The 23,773-nt window shown below is 40.4% G+C and overlaps 1 protein-coding gene across 2 annotated transcripts in view; it reads left to right on the top strand.

The window, feature by feature from the left end:
- The window catches only part of kremen1 (kringle containing transmembrane protein 1), a 61,371-nt gene that overhangs the window by 22,410 nt on the left and 15,188 nt on the right, over window positions 1-23,773 (top strand). For both annotated transcript variants that reach the window (XM_067570664.1, XM_067570660.1), the window contains exons 2-3: window positions 1,623-1,785; window positions 10,559-10,650. In XM_067570664.1, coding sequence (XP_067426765.1) covers window positions 1,623-1,785; window positions 10,559-10,650 — 255 coding nt within the window. The remainder of the gene's footprint in view (window positions 1-1,622; window positions 1,786-10,558; window positions 10,651-23,773) is intronic.

Below are 23,773 nucleotides of genomic sequence, written 5' to 3'. Positions count from 1 at the left end.
TATATTCATTCACTTTCCTCTAATGTAATTGACTCACAGAAATTTGATTTGTGAGTTTATTGATCTCTCGCATATTAGAAAAGAACTCTTTTTGGGCTTTTAACTGTAATAACTGATTCTGTCCAGCTCCTCTAGACCTGTGAAATGACATGTAGAGGTTGCCATCTAAGGATGGACCTGGCAACACACTACAGAAGTTGCATTACAGAGCTGTGAGGCTGAACAGCTTTGTAATCCCCCAAGAAATTTTTGTCTGTATGTGAGTTGAAAGGGGATGACAGAGATGGCAAAAGCAGCAGAGGAGAGAGGAGAAAGGGAGCAAGGAGAACAGACAATAAGATACGAGAGATAGAGAGAGAGAGGAAGTTGGGAAACTTTGGACTCAAGAGAGAGGGAGAGAGAGAGGAAGTTGGGAAACCTTGGACTCGAAAGAGAATGAAAAAGAGCCTCGGAGCACAGCTGGCTCACCAAGGGGTATAATGACTGTCATATTGCAATGCATTAGCTCATACTCAGCCCAGACAGCTTGACTTGATGAAAGGGGCCGGTCATTGGCTAACCACGTACATAGCAACAAGACCCCATGGAGACGAGCCAAACAAGCCAGTATTGTTTTTTTCCTGTTAATGTTTGATTGACAGGCATGATGTGAAATTGCTGTAATAGTTCCGCGTGCTCTTGCTTGACATTTTGAAAAGCAGACGTTAAAGTTAACACTAGAAAGTGTTACATATTTTAAGAAAAGAAAATGTATATATTGCGAAACTTCATCTTCAGATCGTTGCCTGTGTGGCATCTTTTGCGTCTACTCTTTGCATAATGCAGACTGAAAAGCCTGTTTTCGTCTTGTTGGTTACACTGAAGGGGTATTCTGCTCTGTCAACAGATGTAGCAATTGTGAGCACCTGCAGTACAAGTAATCATAACAGTCACATAATAAATCAATATTTTCCATCGTAATGCAATCAAAAGAGGAATTCAGTTGTAGCTAAAACTCTCTTAACAGGAGCCCCCCTGAGGCTCAGTGCGATGAGCGGTGACGGCCCATCACACTCCCATCAGCTATTGTTTATTTGAATTTTCTCTCTCAGGGAAGAAAAGTCTATCACCAGCCATGGTTTTGCCTTGGGAACTCAGCTCTCTCTCTTTCTCACTCTCTCTTCCTGACTCAGCCATATGGTTGTCATACACTTCCTGGAAATTCAAGCCATGTTTGCTTTTTCTGTATATCCGTGGGGGGGGGGGGGGGGGGGGGGGGGGGGGGGGGGGGTGGGGAGGGGGTTCTGTGCCTGTGCGTCAACATTAATTGAAACAATACTGTGATTGATCTTGCTTTAACACGTTTGGCCAGAACCTGGCCAAAGTCTACAGTTATTCCAGAGTTATTGTCTATGATCATTCCAAATACGTTAAAACATTTTAATAGCAAGAGAGCATTTCACTGAACCCAGATTCGGAATAAAGCAGATCACATATGTGGTTGCCTTTTACATGCCTGCATAAAAGCTCTTTCCAAGCTTTTGATTTCTATCTTAATATATGTCTAATCCCTTATTACAGACACCAGATTTTGATTTTGTTTCATTTCTCTCACTTTCTCCCTTTTATTTCTCTCCTTCCAGAGTGTTACACTGCCAACGGGGAGGACTACAGAGGCTTCCAGAACCAGACTAGCCTGCATGGTGGTAAACCTTGCCTCTTCTGGAATGAGACCTTCCAGCACCCTTACAACACACTCAAATACCCCAACGGAGAAGGCGGTTTGGGCAGCCACAACTACTGCAGGTGTGGGTTTTTTCTTTATCTGGCAGTTTACTGATTGTAATACCTGCAAAAAAGATTTACTTTTTGATAATGGTGATACAAGAAGTCATCAAATCAACTGTTACCTTAATGTTCAAGTTTTTATTTCAAATAATATGATTGTGATTGTTTGAGGAGGGGTCAGCTGATACTGTTGCTGCCTTAAAAACTAAACTGAAAAAAATTATTTTATTGAGAGTTTAGGCTTTTATGTAATGTTTTCTATCTTTTGCAATTCTTCTTAATGCTGCTTATGTCCTGTGAATTTCCTGACTTTGAAAATATTTGAATGCAGTGTTTGGCAATAGGACAAACACATTGTCTATAGGATAAATCTAAGAGTCAATTACCACTGCTTGAGGCTGAAGCCAATGTGGAAGTGCAATACCACCAACGGCCACTAGATGCTGACTACAAAAAATCCCTTGCTCCAACTGACATCCATTCAAAAAGCCACAACTTGTCTATAGAAATACTGAGTCAATATTTTTTTTCAACGAGTCATTGTCTCACGTCATGGTCTCAATCACACAGGCCCTTTCATGAGCGTGTTGGTGGTCATTTTGGAAATAATTTCTCCATTAATAAGATTTGAAGACTTGTAGTAACTTTGATGTCTGCCAGGATTATGATACCTGCCCTGTTAGCTAATGTAGCTAACGTTAGCCCAAGTGTGCGCCTGCTCAGTTGTTCCCAGTAAGCTAGCATTCGCTTCGGTCCGACTTAGCAGGGTGTGTTTCCAGAGCGTGTCAACGTGACACCCTGTACTTCTTATTTGGAAGGTTCTGGCTCCAAACAAAGAGATGGCGCTGACCATAAGCTGCAACTCTGGGCTTCAAATCGGCTCAAATGTAAACCAATGGGTGATGTCACAGCCTGCTACGTCCATCTTTTTAGACAGTCTATGGTTAAATCTAGGGCTGATTAAAGGCTTTGTAATGCAATGGTGTACTGCAGTTGTAGATACTGGTGTACTGCGACATACTGTAAAGTGGGTCAAAAAGCAAATGAGACCGCTCTGCAGGTTCCTGTCTCATACAGTTTGTGTGTTGATAGCACCTGTGTTTTTTGAAATTATTACCATGCGTGCTGCTGCTCTAGGTTCATTTCTTTCACAGTGGCTGCAGCCATGGGGCAAGTCAGTGAGACATTTTTCTGTAAGAAGTTTTCACTCATTTCGCTACCCAGAATTTCAAGTAAGCTTTAGCTCTGTCTGCACTGGGAGAATAACAAGGTGTTTCTCTTGTCTCACATTGTAAAGCAATCTCTTGTCATGCTGAAAATCCAGCAAATTTACCACAGAATCCTAAGCAGTGGCTCACAGTGTATTCCTGCAGTTATCTTGTTTGCTTATGGTAATTATAATTTATGTAACTGATGTCAAAAATGCTGCGTGTGTTACCTTCAAAATTCATCTGTCTGAGACTGACTGATATGGATGTAAATAAGGCATTTGATTTTCAGAATAATTCAGAACCAGGTCGCTGTCATTTGGGTTTGAGAGCAGGGTACCCGCTCAGACATTCACCTCTGAATATTTTATTGGTGGTACCAAAACATAACGTTTAGCCCTGTCATCACAAGGACGCGAACACGCTTGAAGAGTTTGTGCAAGCAAATCTCCATCATCCCTGGAATGTGGAGGGACACGGTGGCTTTGAGTGTCTTGAAAACCCTTTATATCCGTCAGTCACACTCCGAGTACAACTGTCAACGTTGTATGCATGACTGTCAAACGTGTATATTTGTAGGGTGCTGCACTCCTTTCGTGAGTCAGTTCAAATTCACCGAGACGTCCAGAACAGTGGCTTGGCCCAGATCACCAGCCATAAGAAACAGAACACCCCCTCCTCCTTGGCCCAAAGCCTCTGAAACATTTCTCTAAGTCATGGTTGTAAACTCATAACACAGCAATGCTTTGAAGTGCTGCTGGATGGATTTGTTTTTACTTGAACTGGATGGGAATTCGGAAGATTTATGAGTAGGATACAGGCAGAGGATGGAGGAAGGCTTTCCCTGCACATTAGGAGTGTATTATGTCCAACAAGCAATGCAAAATGGACATCTTCTTTGTATGGATTTGGCTGTTTTTTTGGCCACCTATGCAGTTAGCAGCTTTTCCAACTCACTGACAGCTCACAGCTTTGTTTCTTCCTGACAGAGGGATTTCTGTCACTTAGGACTGTAGCTACAAATATTCCCAGTCTCTCTCAGACACCCTCCTTGTAAAGAGTCAGTCATCAGCAGTGCAATGGGGACCAAAGTGGCCACTTCATTGTGAAAAGATGAGGGATGGCATTTATGGCATGTCTGCACAGGGTCAAGTATTTGTACATGCATCCACCCACACGTGTGTGTGTGTGTGTGTGTGTATGTGTGTGTGTGTGTGTGTATGTGTGTGTTTGTGTGCACATGTTGGGAACATGTATGTGCCAGTAAAGGAGAGGGTTATCCTACCACAGAGAAATGCTCATTTGTGATGTTTGATTTGCTTGATCACAGTGTTGGCTCGTGACATGGATTTTTCCAGCCATGTGGGGAACTGTCTTGGATGTCGTTGCTTAATTTGATTTGCAAATCTCCTTATTTACATGAAGTGTGTCTTGCAATTCAAATTCTGTTTCCAATATTTCTTTTGCCCCCTTTAACCTTCAAACGCTTTCAAATCTCCTCACCTGAGGCTTTTGTGTAGGTTTCTGGCTAGAACTCCACAATAAGTGGTAATTCTTAGACAAAAGGGGTAGATAGCAAAATGAAAGCGGGGGGGTTAAAAAAGGAGAGCCAGGGCAGTTTTGGCATGTCTGACCCTGGAGCTAATTGTGGTTTTATGAGTTGAGAGCAGAGGGCAGGGCATAGGTGGATAATGCAAAGCTGGGTGTTTAAGTAACACACGGCTCTAAGCACATATCAAATGTTGAGGTAGAGGATTACAAACTCAATTCTCGTCCCATCACAGCATTTTCCCCATGATTTATTCGAGAGGGCACCAGAGTGGTGCCGGAGAATTTGAATTGCTCAACTTGAATAGTTGCATTAAAAAACTGAATTTGAATCACATAATTTGAATTTGTATTGTGTAACTTGAATAATTGCATCGAAAAACTGAATCTGAATAACATAATTTGAAATTGAATTTATTCATTTGGAACTGAATTCCAATAAACTTGAAACTGTATGTAGTATTATGAAACTGAATTCAGTTGCTCTGAAGCTGTATTTGATCCTCACTGGAAATTCAACTCTCTATATACTACCACATTCAGTTCTCGCAATTTAAATTCTGTTCTTGCAATTCAGTTTCACTTGTCTGAGACACACATCCGGTTGTTGAGGAAGAGCAATCGAGTTCAGATTCGCAGAACTCCTTTTCACGTACTGTGACGATTATTTTCTCTCAATGATATCAACGACCAATGGTCTGTCACCATAGTAACATTTTGGCCTAAGTGGGCTTCTGTTAATACTATCATATCGTAAATGGATCTAGTTCATTTTTGAAATTGCGCAAAAATCTCCTTCAGTTCTCTGGACATGATACTCCGAGCTGAACGCCACCAGTTTTCAGCATGTTTGTATAAACATATGAGAAACTGAATTCAATTTCATGATATGACATTCAGCCTCAAGTTTATTGGAATTCAGTTCCAAACTAATAAATTCACTTTTAAATGATACTATTCGTATAAATGATTCAAATTCAGTTTCTAGTGACACATATTTCTGCCAATAGAAAGAGCCCTTAGAGCACCCACATTTCATCTTTATAGCCTGCTATAAAATACTCCAGTGAAAACAGGGAGAAACTGTGAAGAGGGGAAATGTCACATTATTCCCCTGCAAAAAAGGAGCACAAAACCTCAGGAAAAGGACAAGAGCTCTCGTGTCTAAGCTGAGAATTAGAGAGACTCATTTCAATAGTGAATATCACATTACTTATCATGACTGCGGTTCAATCCAGAATTCATTTCGTATCATGAAGTACAAGTAAATGATTTACTCCTAAGTCTGGTTTTAAGTTTAGTTGTAACTCTGCAGTCATTCTGCACTTTTACACTTAAACAAGACACTTTCTTCATTTCCTAAGTACTTCTATGACCTTTCCGGAGTACTTCTTGACATTCACACACAAATCGAAGTCTCGATTTATAATTCATTTATTGTTCCTTCCAATCTGCCCCTAGCGTATTAGTATGAGGGTGTGAGGTGCACGACGGTTCAGTGGGTGGTTGAATAGCTTTGCCAGCCATTTCCTGGCTATTTATATGCAGGTGTGTGTGTGTACTGTAGAATTTATGAGTGTCCACTATGGCTTCTAATGCTTTTCCCTTACATAGATGAGATAATGGAAATGCCAGAGTGAATAATGCTCCCCAAGTTGATTGTAATTGAATCTCCATGATATCAGGTGCAAATCTGAGGTCAGGCAAACTGCAGCCAAGTTGTCCACCATTTGTATGACTACATTATGGTCCCAGTGTGCTGCTTTGTTAAATTGAAGAAGTTAATAGAAGTGTCCCATGAGAAGATGTACTGTGTGGCACTAAAGCATCAGCCATCAACATTATAATAATCTCAGAATGCAAGTAGGAACCAATTTCATGCAATGAAATGTGTCATTTAAATGTTTGGACATCTGTCTTTCATAGGTCACTTCCCCCAAATTACAAGCAAACATACATCTTTGAACCATGCAGATAGTTTTTCTTTTATTTGCCCACGTTTTGAGATATTACAGAGGTTTCCGTCCCCACCCCAATTCAATAGAGGCGATCAGAATTTTGTTTGTGTCTACCAAAAGTTGAAAAATTACGATTAAAAAATCACATTATCTCTTTCCAGAAACAAACAAACAAAAAAAAGAACAACAAAACTCTCTGAGACACATATCTATATATCTATATCTATATCTATATCTATATATATATATATACCTAGGTACCGCTAAAGGTAAGTGAGAAATTGTTCTTTTGTAATTTGGGTGAATAGACTCTTAAAAGATTCGTCAAGGAACACAGTGGTTTGTTCACCAGCACACATGACACAAGAACATCCCAACCTTGTATTTAGCGCAAGTAGACCATGAGAGAACAACAATAGACAGTAGACTATACATATCAGCTCATGACCAACAAGCCCTCTCCTTCAATACATGCATTCATGCAGTGCAGCAGCAGGCAGCAGTTTGCATGCTAAATCATCCAAGTCAATTAAAGACTCTTCTCTCAGGCAGTAAATTGCCAGACTCTGATCTGCTGTTGACCTCAAATCCCAACCCAGACAAGCTTCTCACTACCACTTTCCAATCAACATTTCTCCCACTTTACCATTCTTCAAAATGAGGCTCGTTTAGCTTTCATCTTTTTTTTTCTTTTTTTTTTTTTTTTTTTACACATCTACCAGTTTTACTAAACAAAGGCAGTGTAGAATCAGGCAGTTAAGTTTAAGCTCATGAATAAAAGACTTCAGCTCTGCACACAAGAAGGATGTTATTTCCAGCATTTGCACACATAGTTTGATGTAAATTATTTAGAGATTTTTATGTGCAGGTTCACAGTGCCAGGCATTTTAAAGATGATCATAAATTTTCTGATTAAGGTATGTGGAAAATGGTTATTAAAGAAAACCTTTTGAACAGCAGCCAGCCAAGAACAGCTGTTTTTCTCGGCGTTCAGATGTGAGCCACTCAGTGCAGGCCGGAGAGCCCTGTGAGGCAAATCCAATGTGGCTATAATTGGCTCTGTACCGAAGTGTGTGGCTTACTCCGAGCAAAATGAGTCAATCAGCGTAATTGTGACAATTAAGTGTCCAAACATCTTCTGTGATGTACCTCTGGGTATAGGAGTTTTTCATAAAGCTCTTCTATACTCAGAGCCAAGCAGACCATCTCTGACGCATATGGATATAAATGCAGCCCCCCCCCTTGCCTCCCCTACCAAAAAAAAACCCCTAAAGACACACACACACACATATACACACTGGCAGTAACTTTTATCAGAGTGCCTCCACAAAGACCAAAGTCTGTCTCTGTGCTGCCGGGTTAAATGAATGGATTTCCGTCCATGAGGTCTGCCCTTATCTGCACTGTGGCACCTCGGCTAATCTGAGGCTGTCTGCTTTCCAGAACTCTGTTCTACCCTTCCTCCCCTCACACACACACACACACACATACACACACACACAGAGATACACAGGTACCTCGGGGCAGGATTGATTATGTTTCTCTGTCATGTGGGCTGGCCTGTTCACCTTATCCTTGCGGATGATGTTCCCATGCTTCTGCTAAAAGGCTGTGTACAGGTGTTTGTGTGAGAAAGAGAAGCATGAAGTGCTATTTGGGGACCAGTGGGGGAGAGTAAACACAAAAGGGGTACACCACATCATTTACTGATCAAAGATGCCGGTGGGTCAGACATGGGATGGGTGGTCTACAGAGGATGTTTTTTTTTCTTTTAACGCTGATGGTTGTAATTCATGTCTGCCTCCTTAGGGGGTGATTAAGAAAGTGCAGTAAATTACATAAGTGGCTATAGATGAGGCCTTGGGAGTCTTATTTCAAATAGAGCTATTACCCGTTGACAGGCATGAAAGAGAGAAGGGGAGAAAGAAATAGAGAAAGGGTATATAATCCAATGTTTTGATGGTTGGACCCAGTTTTTTCTCTTTTCAGCCATTTCAGCAGAAGCCTCAGGCTAAACAAACAGGTGTCTGCCTCTGATCTGGGTGGAGCAACAAACAGATATGGGCTCATGATACGGTGCTGAAATTTACTGGAAAACAAGGCTGGTTTGCTGTGAACATGGGAATATTTCATGTTCGGGGTCACATGAGAAAGTCAGGGTTGTTTTGATGGCAGGATGCTAGAATAAATATTAGATAACAATGTGACTAGATGAGTTCTTTCTTCACACATTTCTGTTGCTGTCAGGGTGCAAGAGAGAGGGATAACTGATTGCCACATAATGAGAGTGAAAAGCTTTAAGGCACTTAAATTTGAGTTCAACCCAAAAAAGTCTTTACAACGACATCTTTGTCAGTACCTCATTCTGAGTGTGAAAAGAGAGGAGGAAACTCAGGATACTGTTTTTGATAGGAGAAGAAAAGAAATGGAAACGCCCTTCACAACTTTGTTCACAAAAGGCGAAATGGGATAGTGCAGCGCCGCGGGGCTTTTTCGAGATGCTACAATGAGGTGTGTCAAAAAAGAAGAGAAAAGGTCTCTGGCGATTACAGTCAGGGTTGAAAAAAATAGCTATGTCATCTTAGAAGGCTTTTTTAGTTGACGGGGTGTGTATTTTTACAGTCACAGTAATCCTGAAATAGAGCTTAAAGAGCTGAAACAGCACTAAGAGCAGCTCCAGCTGCATTTGATTTCATTTATCTGCTATTAAAAGGGTCATGATTAACAAGGTTGCATTATTACCCTGGAGATATGGAGCCTGCACAACGCTTTTAGGTATTTCTGTGTTAAATCCTGCTTCTCATTGCTTTTGTAAGTGAAACTGAAAAGCAAAAGCACCGAGGGGCCTGTCAGCCTTATTATGATGGGTTAAAAGTGCCTTGATGAGGTTCAAAAGAAGCTGCGGACTCAGACAAAAGCTTTGCCCCATCACCCATCCCTTTTTCAGGTCTGTGTCTGACCCAGAACAAAGAGCCTCCCCTCCACCCCTCCCCGACCTCTAACCATCTCCACCCATCAAGACCCATTGGCCTGGCCCTTAACTGACATGCATGGTCAAGCCTCCAGAGTGCCGAGGAAAAGGCTAAACCAACAAGCGCCAAGGGGTGCTACTGGGGATGATTGACACAGCCAAGATAATCTCCCCCTTGGAAACACTATTGAGCATTCAGCCTTCTGCAGCAGGGTTTTCAGTTGATAGCCTGTCATTGTCTTGTTGTTTTTTGCCCTCATGTCCCTCCTATCATTCTTTCTTCCCTTCCTTTTCCCCACCATCTTTCTCTTCCTTCTCCTTCTTTTTAACCTTCAACACCTGCCCGACGCACCTCTTAAACTACAACCACAATCTGAAAATGCAGTTTGTGTGGGGAAATAATGTGCATCCTCACAAGTTTTTTCATTCCAAGATCTCTGTCCACACTAAAACCACCAAACATTTGAAACATTGCTAAATATCATCCTGATTATGTTTTGGTTGGCCAAAAAACAAAAACAAAAATGTGCATCACAACCAACATCTGGTAAGGAGTAGGAAAAACACAACCTGTTTACTCTGTTTTGTCCCCTTGAAATACAGCAGTTTTCATACGTTTGTTGTTATCGTTTACATTTTTTTAAACTGTTTGTGTTGCTGCAGCTTAACGAGCAAAAAAGAGTGATTTGATTACAGCTTCTAAATGCTTCTTGTTAACCAGGAAAACAGCAGTTTGCTGCATTCAAACATCAAGCTCACTATTTTATGATATGTGAAGACATCTGACATAAACATGAATACAACTGTGTTGTGTGTTCAGTTAAATTGGATATGAAATTGAGAAAATGAGAAAATCACAGAGTGGGTTAGAGACAATAGAAAGTTGACAGTGTCTGAGCAGATACATGTCATATTTTTCCAATTTGACACAAAAATGCAAGGCTGGTGTTGTTGCATTTTGCTGGTTTGGAAGGAGGTTTTCAAAAGCTCAATTTTGTGAGAGAAAAAAAAAAAAGAGATGCCAAAAAGGAGAGAAAAAGCTGTTTTTCAGCTTTAAACAACTTTGTGTGTACATGGTCTTAACATTTTGGCCTGTATCTCTGCAGGAATCCTGACGGGGATGTTCAGCCGTGGTGCTACATTGCAGATCATGAAGACGGGATCTACTGGAGATACTGCGACATCCCTACATGCCAGAGTAAGAGACTACAACTCCTTTTTCTCTTTCTGTCTCTGCCCTTCCATGCCCCCGGGGCTATATCATGGGCACACGGACCAGCCACTTTCATTGCTATGCTCATCTGCTCGCCTGCTATGAATAGCTTTTATAGACTGTATGGCTTGTACACAGCTATTATCATCTAAAAAATGCCTCTAATTGCCTCTCGTCACCCCTCCTCCTGCCATGCCTGGGCCTGCCCCTACTTTAATGCGAGCTGTCAATCACTGCCTCTGTGTGTGAGTATGCATGTGTGCGTTTTTTGTACGCGCGATCATAAGTTTCCCCTTTGGCTTTTCAGCTTGTTTTGACAGGCTTTTTGATGTGAGTGATTATGTGCATCTACCTGTTTGTAGATATATTTGGATGATTTGTTCACATGTGGGTATGACACTGTCCCGGTCCAGTTATGCCTGGATAGATGTGTGATGGACTGTTTGGTTAGGGAGACTCCGTGCTTCTGTGTGTCTTCTCTACCAGTTTGGCACACATTTACAAAGAGCTGCTTGTCTTTAATCACATTACTTTCATTCCCTCCACCTTTTTAATCACTGCTGTTGAAAACAGACTCATGTGGATCAACCTACACTGTTTTTGATGCCAAAGATCAGAATTCCTGCAGAGGAGATTGAGATCCAGCGATTTGCTGCGAGCATGTTTGTTTTTTCAAGTAACTGTCACAAATGGTTATATTTCTTAGGTAATTAGAGAGTTCTATGCTATTTAAAAATCATGTGTTTTTCACTTTTATTCTCTCTTAGTACATGGTGGTTTAGATCAGAAGAGTTATTGCATTAGTACCAAAAGAATCTGATGACTGAACACATTGCAAAAGATAAAGATGGCTCTTGAATGTCAGCCAAGTGGAACACAAATTCTTTTTAACTGAAATAAATATTTCATTTCTTTAATCATGAATTACATTCCCCTTTCTTATGTAATCAATCTTTACTCTTTTCCTGTTTTTTTCTCTGACATTAAACATTCATTCTCTCTATTTCTTTTCTTTTATTTATTTTTTTTAATGCCAGTGTTATCTCACCTTCTGGCTATTGCAGTGGGTCTTTAGGGGGAGATAGCATCAGTATATGCCACATAGATGTGGTATACATCATCTGAAAGCTGGGAACATGAAGATTAATTTGAGATGCAGCTCAGCACTATGTGTCAAGTCATAAATCTGTTATAAACATTGTGTTCTGGTTAGGTGCCTATTCAAAATTTGAAGGTTTAGAGTGTATAAGGGCTAAGAACATTATGATAGAAGTATATGATGATCATTCCCATGCTCAATTATGTCTCATAAGTTGGTGCAGCAATTTTTGGGTTATATAGATTTGGTGCAAAATTTAACCATTTTTGACCACTTGAGAATCGATCAAAAATGGCCAAAAATCCCCCCAAAACACCACATTAAGTCACCAAGACCTTGAGGAACACCACAGAAAAATTCATGCTGTGATTTTTTTATCAAAAACTTTTGATGTTCAGCGATTTTTGTAAGAATAGCATTTTTCGGTGATCGAATGGCAAGCACTTCTGTTCCTGTCAATATACCTAGGAAAGCCATACATCCTCTAAATGCGCTAGGTCTCTACCTTGTGGTTATGTGTGAGGCTGTGATTATCCCAGAGGTCACAATAGGTCATTTTATACAGTGAGGTCAAGTTTCAAAAAATGGTCTCACTACAATGAAATGGCTACTGTGGGGACTAACATCATCACACATGAATAAATGGGCAATGAATAATGGACTCATTGAATCCTCAAGAGTCTCAGCTTTCCAGTCATACCCAATTTATGCAATTCCAAGACTGTTTAGGGACTGCAGTTGCAGAAATATTCAAATACACCATTTTTAGAATAGGTGAAAATAACACATTTGTACCGCATGCAAAACACTGCATAATTTTTGTCAAAAACTGCATGGGATTAGCATAAAGTGGGCATGTCTGTGAAGGGGAGTCTCATGGGTACCCACAGAACACATTTTCATTCAGATATCTTGAGTTGAGAGGTCAAGGGATCTTGTTGAAAATGGCCATGCCAGTTTTTCCTCGTCAAAATTTTGCCTAACTTTGGAGTGTTATTTAGCCCCCTTCCTAACAAGCTAGCATGATGTGATTGGTACCAATGGATGCCTTAGGTCATTTACTTTGATATATTCACTTCTTCACTGTAGTTTGAGGTTAATCTGCACTTGAGGTGAACACTAGTGATTGGGGAACAGGGAACAGACTTTCTTGTGACTTTTCTTCGTAGTAGGTACGCTGTACCGCTAGGCCTCGAGAACCCCCCTCCACCCCCTATAGCCATCCCACCATTATACTGTCTGAGTAGATTTTTGACTAAAGGCTGCTGTTTGAATAGCCCAGGACCCATTAACCCATCTGATAATGGCTGTTGGCTGGATGGCTTGTGTGTATCCATGTATTTATCCATGACGTTTTTGCATGTGTGAATGATTTCGTGTGTATAGGAGCTTGTGTGTATACCATTAGTCTTTTGACTGACCTATTTCAGACAACTGTCAATTTAACTCAGTATTTCCCGGCCGATATCCCAAACCTTTGTGGTTTCAGAGGAAAGAGGAGAGCAGCCCACACCGTCTCTGTTTGGAGCCAGGCTTGTCCCTTATCTTTGGTAAAATTAGGCCAGCTTTTGTTCCAGATGGGTTTGCCATGTGCTGGTTCAGCCTTGTTTTTGTCTAGGATCCAGGACTGCACAGCGTGTAACCCATCCTTGCGACATGTGGCCCATTTCTAACGGCTGAGAGCTTCGCCTGTATCAAATCCTGTCTTACAGGAACATTTCTCTTTCTTTTAGGGCATTAAGAGTTATACAGAACCCTGTAATGTAAGAAAAAGAGATGAAGCTAGCTGTGAGCCAAGCATCCAGTGTCTTGAAAACATGCCTGTTCAGTAGAGACGGTTTCTCCCTGCAGGGATATGAGGGACCTTTCAGACACGAATGCTCTGTCTCATCTATTGTGAAACCACAATCGCCACAGGGTGCCTCACCTTCTGGCGGTGCCTGTTCTCAATCTGCTGCGCTTGAAAGCTTTCAAGCTGCCAAGTGAGAGAATGCTGATGCTCTCTCAGTGTCAGTGTTCTCACATGCGGCTGGCAAAGAAAGGCTGAAAAACACTGTGGTGTGCCAGAGAAAGGGCAACAGTGGTCTTTGTTTTCATTTTGTCTGGCTTTTTGTTTTGTCTGTGCCCTCGTTTTGTCTACTTTTTTGCTTATGTTTGATGTTGCGTGGTTGGTAGTTGGTGGCCACTTGCTGAGGCACCTGGAGCCTGCCAACGGTCAGTCTGTTATCCAGCTGGGTTCCCTGTCATCTAGGGTCATGCCACCCTGGTGAGGGTGACACACCCTGGTGGAGCGCAAACTGCCAGGCAGGTCACATGAGGCCAGAAACACATAGTCTGACAGTGTGGATTACAGTGTAGGTCACGACATTTGTTGATCCTAGTAATCCCTCATGGCAGCAGTTATCATGCGGTGGAATTATCTAAGCATTTCAAAAAGGCATGCTGTCAAGGCACATCGTCTACTGTACAAATTGACATTTCCACGGTGCACGTTGTCCTGGGTCCTTCTCATTTCCAGGCCACTAAATGCTCAGCTAAGCATAGCCTTGTCATGATTGTTATTTATTGAAATCCAGTTCCTGTGTAGCAGACCAGCCTAAAAACTAAAACTTCTAAAGGATGCATTCCCCTACATTGAACCGATTAACTTGAGCTATGTTGTAACAAACATTTATATTTATTGTTAAGTTCAGTTTTCTCTATAGGTCAGTTCAGTACTGATGCATTTGGGTAAAACATAATGTCAGGCCTTGATGTGTAGGGCAGAAAAGGCTTATTGTTGTCTTACAAAGAATGCACATTCTAATGAGGTGTGAGGAATTTACCAGTGGAGCCTCTGGCCAAACCAGTAGGTTTACCAGATACAAACTATAGCTGACAGCTCAATCCATTATTACAGGAGTTTTTAGTTTTACACAGACACAGTCAGACGGTTCCTGGAAGGTCTTGAACATTTGGTTTTGGTTATATGTCCATTTGCATTACTGATTAATGTGATGACAAAGGATTTGTTTGGGATTTTAAAGACAATCCAGTCCATAAAGTAATTTTGTTAAGTGTTAGTAAAACCTTACAAATTTAAAATTTATTTTCATAGCTCTGTATGTGTCAGTGTTGTGATACTGTGGTATCTGTAGATGTCAAAACACTTGTTAACAAGAGGATCAACTCTATAATTAGAAAACATTTGAATGATTTGACCAGTGAAAATGTGATGGATCCTGTTGACCGTCTATCCTTTTAAAAAACTTCCTTTCTTATAATGTTTCATACTGGCAGGACATTTTGTTTTTTGTTGGCTCCTTTAAGCTGACATGCATTTACTTGACGATATGCCCCGGCTGAATTTGATTGACACAGAGTGAAACTGTCAGGGTTAAGTCCTACAGCGTTTGCCAAGACAAAGACGGTTTGATCTGCACGTTGGGAACTCATCTCTCAACAGCACAAGAAAAACTTGTTGTGCCACTGTGTTTTCTTGCAGTGGAGAAATGTGGAGCAGCTATGAGGTTTTCCCCTGTTTCAGTACAGTCCTAAAGGGATAGTTTACAGCACAGTAAGCGTTAAATCCACATTGACGTTTATCCACCTTTTCTTTTTTTTTTTTCTCAAACTTAATTTTTCCAACAATTCTTGACATTGAGCAGAGTTGACAGGTATTTACAAACAAGAGTAAACCTCAATCCATATCCTTTTTAAGCATTCATAGTCCCAAGTAGGAGGAGTCCATCTTTGTAGAAATATGTCCATTTTCATTTGTAAATGTGCCGTCATGCATTCCATTGTGTATACCTGTTTTAGTCTTATCCAGTCTAGTCCATTGAGTTATGTTTGTTGACAGTACTTTCATCCAGTTTATTGCTGTTAAATTATCTATTTTTTTATCAATATGATACCATATGTTTACAGTATCTTCTTATTTAACACAGTATTATTGTTGGTGACATACCTGCTGTGTTGGGTAATGAGACTCTGTACGTCACATGTCCTGTACACTACTTTTGTGATATTTTAAGATAGTCCTTTGTTATAGACCTGTCACTATGTTTGCACTTCAGCTTTTAACCAACTTGACATATGACTTGAATTCCTCACTTACAGTAGGTCATACTTTCATCTATCTGAACAATCGAGGCAATGTCTGATTAACCTTGTCTGTCACCGTCAAACAATAGTCTCAATACCAGAGGCACTACATCCATCCGTCTGGCAAGCTAACCAGCCACACCTTGAAGACATTAAAACAAAGTAGTTATGTGTTTGGCCCAAGATTTTATTACTGAACGCTGAGGAAAATATGCAGTGATGAGATATTGCCTTCATTAAGGGTGATTTATGAAGCTGCTAAATGGCACTTTGAAGTTGTGGGACACCTGAGTCAACCTCCAGCGAGTCATGAATGAATCTGACCAGAGATCTGTGTCCAAGAACGGCTAAGCTGTTCTTGTTCAGTGTTTTGGGATGAAACTGAGCTGTCCAGGCCAGGGTTTTACAGGGTTTCACACAAGTCTTTTTTGAAGTCTGCCTCCATTGTTGTAAATGTCTGTCTTTTCTTCTCAAATACAAGCTGTTAAATTTACTGTTTTGTGCAATAAAAGAACTCCACTTCCTTGCGGTTAAAAAAGATCTCCACTTCGAAACAAACATAGTAGAAGTGCTGTAATCAACATAGGGCTGCGATTATTGATTATTTTCTTTATCAGTTAATTTATGGATTCTTTTTTTATTTCTATGATATGATATATTCATAGATTTTCCTCTGGCGCCACCATGAGGTTGACATTTTTGATTTTTAGCCAAATGTCTTCACAACTATTGGATAAATTGCCATGAAATTTGGTGCAAACATTCCTGGTCAAACATTCATGGTCCCCAGATGATGAATCCTAATGACTTTTGGTAATCCCCTGACTTTTCCTCTAGCTCTACCAGCAGGCAGAGGTCCAGTGAAATGTCTCAACAACTATTGGAGGGAGTACCGTGAAATTTGGTTCAGACATTCACGTCCCCCTCAGGAGAAACTGTGACTACTTAATGATAATAACTTTATTTATGCAGTACTTTTTAAAACAGCATTACAAAGTGCTTTAGACAGGAAAAACAAAAAACAGATCACAATTAGATCAAATCCAGCAAATAAAGGTGTAGAGAATACAATAGGAACAGCCAGAAGGGCCCTGACTGAAGTGACACCCAGAGCCATTGAATTCTTGGCATTTATGCTTAGTAAAGGACTTAAAATGATACAAGTTAAGCTGAGTCCAAATCAGTTCCAGGGCCAGACATAGTGCGGTTTGAGACAAGAACAGGTCCAAGTGGTGTCAAGCCAAGTCAGGACCAGATTAAACCCGTCACCAAAACCGTCAATAAGCATGTAAAAAGTAAAGCCTCTTAAAGAAGACAAAGTGTACCTTTCTCTGCACCAGCTACAGTAGGTGCGTCCAACAATGCATGGATTATATAATACACACATGTGTTATTCCTTAAATAACAGCGTTGTAGAGAAAATGAAAAAAATGTGGATCAGGTTGTAAAAAGATGCATCTTTGAAGATTTTATGATAGGCAGGAAAAGTCAACTGAACAAGCTTGAGTCAAAATAAGCAAGAGGCCGAGACAAGTCGAACATGTTGGACATGTGGTCTGGAAATGGATCCCAGACTGAAGTACCACAGCCTTGCCTCGTGGCTGTTGTGGTTGCCTGAACCATAGATGCTTTCAGGTTCTGTTATTGCAGTATTTATCTCACTCTCTGCCATTGTTTTCAGAGGCTGAATAGTTCCCCTAGGTGGTCTTGTACCAGCTTTCACCACAACCAACCCTCGCAACCAGCATACTGAGGCAGGTTCAGGCATCACTGTGTGGAGAAGGGTGTGTGTGTCTGTTGTGTTTGTTCCTGTACTTTTGACAGTGTAAAAACAGCTCTGAGATTTAGACTTCTTTTAGATTTCACAGAGAGGATATTTTTATGAAGTGAGGTCATTTTGACCATTCCTCAATTCATTTAGAGGCTATTATAGGTTAGAGTACAATTAAAGAACTAACAGTAAAGGTCAGTCATGTTGCTGATGGTTATGTTTTGGTTCTTAAAAAAGGCAAATGGTTGACCTGTTCTTCTGCTTAAAGATTCATACAGTTATAACAGATGTGCTGACAGAGCCAACAAAGAAGAGGCTTATCATGTGGCTCTTCTTGAAAGAGCTACATTCATAAAGAGTCACTTTCATATAATCCAATGAACAAAGTAAATAGAGGGGCCTCTGAAGGATAGAAATAATGTGTGTGCACACGCGCATGCAATCAATGTCCAAAATTATCTTTTTGGCCTCACCGCCCCAACCTTTAAAAACTTACCTACCAAGATGATATTTTTTACCAACCAAATTAATTCATATACATTTTTTATAAAAAAAATATGCCAACCTCAGAGTAATTTCATGTATAAAATACAGCAGGTGTTGTGAGAATAGATTTAGAGTTCTATTTTAAATCCTGCACCCTCATACAAAGGGACTTTTTGTCTTGTTTTTTCTTGCCACTGGCCTCACACTGACTGTGTGCCTCCACATGGGGATGAAGTAAACTTCCTGCTAATATTAGACTCAATCGGCATCCACAAAGACACAGAAAGAAAGCTTTGAAGTTGTTTAGGGACTACAGCTTTAAAGCAGCAAATCAGGAGCCTGTGAAAAATACAGACATACAAAGATTGTACACAACTGAGACTGACATTTTGAGTTCTGCAGAGGCAAATTTTGGAGACTTTAAGGCACTGACGTCTGTCGGTTTGACGCGTCCCCTTTCACCTGCATTAGATCTGTCCTTACCTGGGGAAGAGGGAGGGGGAGCTTTGAGCATTGTTATCTTCTTCTGACCTCTGACCTCCTCATGGCTCCACCCATACCTGCCCTCAGGAAAAATACCTGCCTGCAGTGCTGTGAGGAAACTCTCAGACAGAAAGTAGAGACTCTCACAAAAACAAACCAGAGAACATCACGTAGATTTAATCTTCCAGCCTCTCTCTCTGGCTCCTTCCTTTTCTCAACATAGCTGGGGTTAAATCAGCTAGGGCCATTAGGGAATTAAAGGTATTGATTACGAGGAGAGCCGGTTGTGTAGAATGTTTGCTAATGAGAAGAAGTAAATGGACATTGTTTAGTTCTTGTCTTGGGGAAGAGGAGGAGATGAATAGTGGGTCAACCGATTTTGAGGGCTCATAGCCAAATGTAGACCAGCATGACTCTGCACAAGTGCAATAAATGTAATTTTGTTATTGGATATTATTCAGCAAGTTTTCCATGTGCATGTGCAGTTTGCATATTTAAGCCAAACTTGATTAAAATTAATTTGCATAGTCGATATACTTTTTAATCGTGGAAAGTAAGACTGTGACAGTGTGGTACAAAACCGGATATGTTGGCAACAACTGTCCATATTTTCCATTAAATCAACTATGGATAATGACAGTCCACAGAGAATGAATCCTAATGTTTTTGCTGACCACCTGACGAGTGTCTCATAGGCCAAAAATTCTCCACAAGACACAAAAAATCGAAATGTCCAAATCTAAATCTATAGACTGTTGTGAAATTATGCCCCCCAGAAGATAAATCTGTCTGATTTCTTCTTAAGCATTACATTAACTTCTGTATTGTACTACCCTCAAAGCCAAAATATCAACTTTGCACACATGACATAGTTTATAATAATCTAATGGGCATGTTTGCCACGAAATTTACTGAGCACATCAATATTCCCCCTTTAACAAGCCCCTTTGATTAACGACCACATGTCTTTTTCTCTTGCTCCATCCCCAAAACGAAAAAGTTATATGATTAGTTCCAGGACTGATAAAGCTCTAAGAAAATAATCAGCATGTTGTTCATTACTTTCATACTGGGGGATGTGATGGCAATTGCAGCTTGTAGGGGCCACTCATGGTGCCTTCAGCTGTAAGTCTGGTTGTACATACACACAAAATAGTTTCAAACAATGGCTGGAACGATGCTTTTTCTCTCTCTTTCCAGTGTTGTGTCTTAGTTCGGGATAAAACAAATTGTCGATCAAGCAATTAGTCTCTTCAAACATCGTTAGGTTTTGTATTGTTGGTTGGACAAAAGAAGGAATGTGATCAGATAAACTTTAGGAAATTATAGAGTCCATTTTCCACTATTTTCTTCCATTTTATAGACCAATCAATCAAGAGAGTACTCAGCAGATTAATTGATAATGCCTTGGGATGAATTATGTGCAACATCTCCTAATTGGAATTAGAAAAACATCATATCATATGTCACATGTGAGCGAACGTGACAGAATTTGGACTTTTTTTTGGAATTTCTTTTTCACATTGGTGGCGACTTATTCACTGTCATCGACATCCAGATAACCAGGACGACGTGCCACGGTAGACAAACGAGAAGTCAATCTCTTTGGAAGTGAATGATGATAAATGGAAGTGCGCCGCCATGCTTATCTGATGCCCCGAGGTGGTCACAAAGTGTCTGCTCATCTTTTCATCTCCCAGTCGCCCGGGTATCAGGTCCCCTGGGACTCCTCGGGACATTGGTTATTTGGTTTGTCAGGTGAGGCAGAGTGATGCGGTGTGGCGGCCATTTTTCATCTCTTCTCTGCATTGTTCGGCCTGGTCTCTGAGAAGGCACTAATTATTTATTTAAAGCTCCGGCTCTTCCCTCTTCCCTCTAATTAGATGGTTAGTCACTCTCCCAGGGCCCCGGGCTGGGGCATTGATCTCCTCCATCCCAATCTTGTTGTAACACAGCCTCCACTGCACACACACACACACACACACACACACACATACAGAAATGTTTAAAGGGTAAGGCTGGTTATTTGCTATATTTTTCTTATTGTCAACAAATCTCATGTGCAGAGCCAAACCAACAATGAATTGATCTGTTTACAAGTATTATATGTGTATTCAAAGCCTGATTTATCTTATTCCTCTGTGCCGTAGACCTCCATTGTTGTTGAAAAACTATTGAAAACACTCTCGCTGAGCCACACTGTTGCATTGGGTGACTGTTCCTTCTCCCCAAAGAGGAGTAGGCACGGTAGTTTGTGTAGAAATGCCTCCAAAGAGTAATAACAGCAAACATGTTTTCAGTCTACTACATAGTATATTGGACTAGTAACTTAAGTAGATAGTCAAGAGGTTGCGATATGTAGCGCAACAAGTTAACGGAACCGTGTTCCTGCACATACTGAGTTCAGCCTTACACTGAAATACTCTCCGGAGCCTGAAAATGCCATCGCTGTCATTTGTCTTTGGAGCCATTTCCAAACAAACTATCCCTCCCAAATTTTTTCAGGGCCAAGGAACATGTCACCCGATGCAACAGTGTGGCTCATCGATGTGTATTTAATAGTCTTTGGACAACAATAGAGGTCTACGGCACAGAGGGATAAGATATAGGATTTGGATACACGTGCAATACTTCTAAGTAGATCAATTTGTTGTTGGTTTGGCTCTGTACATGATCTTTGTTTACAATAAGGGAAATATAGAAAATCAGCCAGCCGTATCATTTAAATGGGATAAAAGAGGACGTACAGATACAGTAAACATGCACATACCGTACTGACATACAGAGTCTCCCTCTCACGCACACATGCACACAAATACCTGGTTTTCACTGACACTCACTCAGCCCAGCAGCGTGTCTTGAACATCTCACTAGCAAAGTCAGTCAGTCACATACAAATACTTCTCTGGTTCTGCCCAATAATAAGTCCTTTATTGTCTAACTGTAAACTGTTCCCATTTACATGCGGGAGAGAATTTATGATCACCATAGAAAAACAAAGCATAAACCCAACAGAAAAACATAATAGCAACTCCCACCTACTTACAAACAATGCTGAGTTTCCAGAAATGATCGTCCTGGGGGAGTTTGTGGGATATTTCACTGTTTCTTCTGTGTTCTCCCAGGCTGCGGTGCAGTCGACAAGACTAATCATGGGCTTGATGAAATGCAGCAGCTGTATTTGTTTATGTATTCAATATACTGTACTACAAAGGGAGTAATAAATGGGGCAGAGACACAATGAAAGGGAGACAGAGCGAGGAATAACGGCAGAGAGACAGAACTGGATGGAGGGAGGAAAAAAAAATCACATAAACACCGACTGTGATAAGTGTTGTTTCCTTGGTTTGTTGCACTTAGCATTCCTGGGAAGGCAGTGTATGTTCCAGATGTGTGCGCGTGTGCGTATGTGTGTGTTAGTGTGTGTGTGTGTGTGTGTGTGTGTGCATCAGAGTTGAATGGTTAACCTGCTGGTGGTGCATTAATGGGCTGGTGGGAGTGTTTCGAAGGCTCCAACATACCTGTGTTTTAAATTACTTGTATCAAGCCTTTTAGCACTTGAGGAATGTGCCTTTAAAATCCCGTTTCTCCTCTTTTGACCTCACCGCTTAAACAATCCCTTTACTAACGCGGAAGCACTAATCACTTTTTTGTCTCCGGTTACAGTGTAATTCGATGTTAACAAGGTGTTATCAGAGATTCTTATCAGAGATTTCCTCCTTTCAAGGCGCAATTTACTTTCATTTTATTCTTAAGTGATATCAAAACTAAATCTCTGAGATGTCAAATTCAATGTAGGAAAATAATACTTGAAAGAAATGTGTGTCTGAAAAACTTCTTCAAGGCTAATGGGGCATAAAAAGAAAAACATTTAAATGTTTATGCATTCAAAACACTGCCAGAAGACGGAGCATGTGATATTAGACAGAAATGTAAACAGTGAAAGAAGAAGGTGAGACATCGTAGCGGCATAAGAGCACTTTGGGAATGATTGGTGTGATTTGTGCATAAAAATGAGGAGAAGAATATATAGTATATATACAGAATATACTGTATGTAGTTTGAAAAAAGAGGAGACAGCTGCTGTAGTTTGGCTGGTTTCCTTTTTACTTGATGTCACAACTTTGACAGAACGTCCCACCTGTTGCAAACATCTTCAGGTGTTACAGTCTTACCTCATGTTGAGTCTCTCAGCTGCCTGTTTATAGAAGATTAATCATCTTATATGAAGACAAACAAATCAGCAAGTAATATGTTAAGTAACCTGATGTACAAAAAAAAAAAAAAAAGTTGCAAATTTAAAGGACAAAGGCATTCTGGAAAATTGGGCATAAATTTCACCGTGACCACAATCATTAATTATAGAAAGCCCACGCCATCACCTACACAGTGACGCCACAGCGGTGATGTTATTTATGATCTGTGTGGGTGCTATAAACTGACCTTTCATGCTCCCACATCCAGAATTCTTCAGGCAGTAAGTGAGAGGCCATTCAGTGTTTTTTTTTTTTTTTCATCGTGAGAACAAGGAATATTTTTTTTACCTGCCCAAATAAATTCATGTTGGATATATATGCATCTGTTTCAAATGTATAGATTCAGGTGATGTTTCTATATTTAAAACATCAAGAACATATATTCTGTACATATTATTTCAGCTTTTTATTTAAAATGTTTGATATCAGGAGCCACCTGAGTTTTGGTCCTGGAACCAAACGATACTTTTTGTGATAGCTTAGCTGGAGGAATATGTCAATGTTCCCTTTGTCTTTTAACAGAAGAACTATCATCTGAAATTGGTGAAGTTATAATTGAAATCAGAAACTGTCTGATCAAAGAACAAGTGAAGAGGAGTTTGAACAATTCCATGCCAGCGGTAGGCGCCAAAAAAAGTATAGACGTTCGGCACCCAGACCTAATTTTGGTGCGTTATTTAATGTATTTTCCATGTTGCTGCAGGCTCTTTTACATACATTTTTCAGTGTCATCTTGGCTTCTCTAGATTACACAGAGGACAGGTTGTGAAAATAGTTTTGTACTGAAATCCTCCAGTGTTTCAACAGTGATTATAAAGCAGAGACTTTTAAAGGTTGATTGTTCCTTAAGGCTTTATATTCTCTCTCTTTCTCTCTCTCTCTCTCTCTGTCTTACCTCATCTTTTAAGTGAACATATCTGGCACACT

This window comes from Thunnus thynnus, chromosome 2, assembly GCF_963924715.1.
Source record: "Thunnus thynnus chromosome 2, fThuThy2.1, whole genome shotgun sequence".
Lineage (NCBI taxonomy): Eukaryota > Metazoa > Chordata > Actinopteri > Scombriformes > Scombridae > Thunnus > Thunnus thynnus.
Note: the sequence above shows the minus strand (reverse complement) of the source record. Positions and strands in the feature narration are given on the sequence as shown.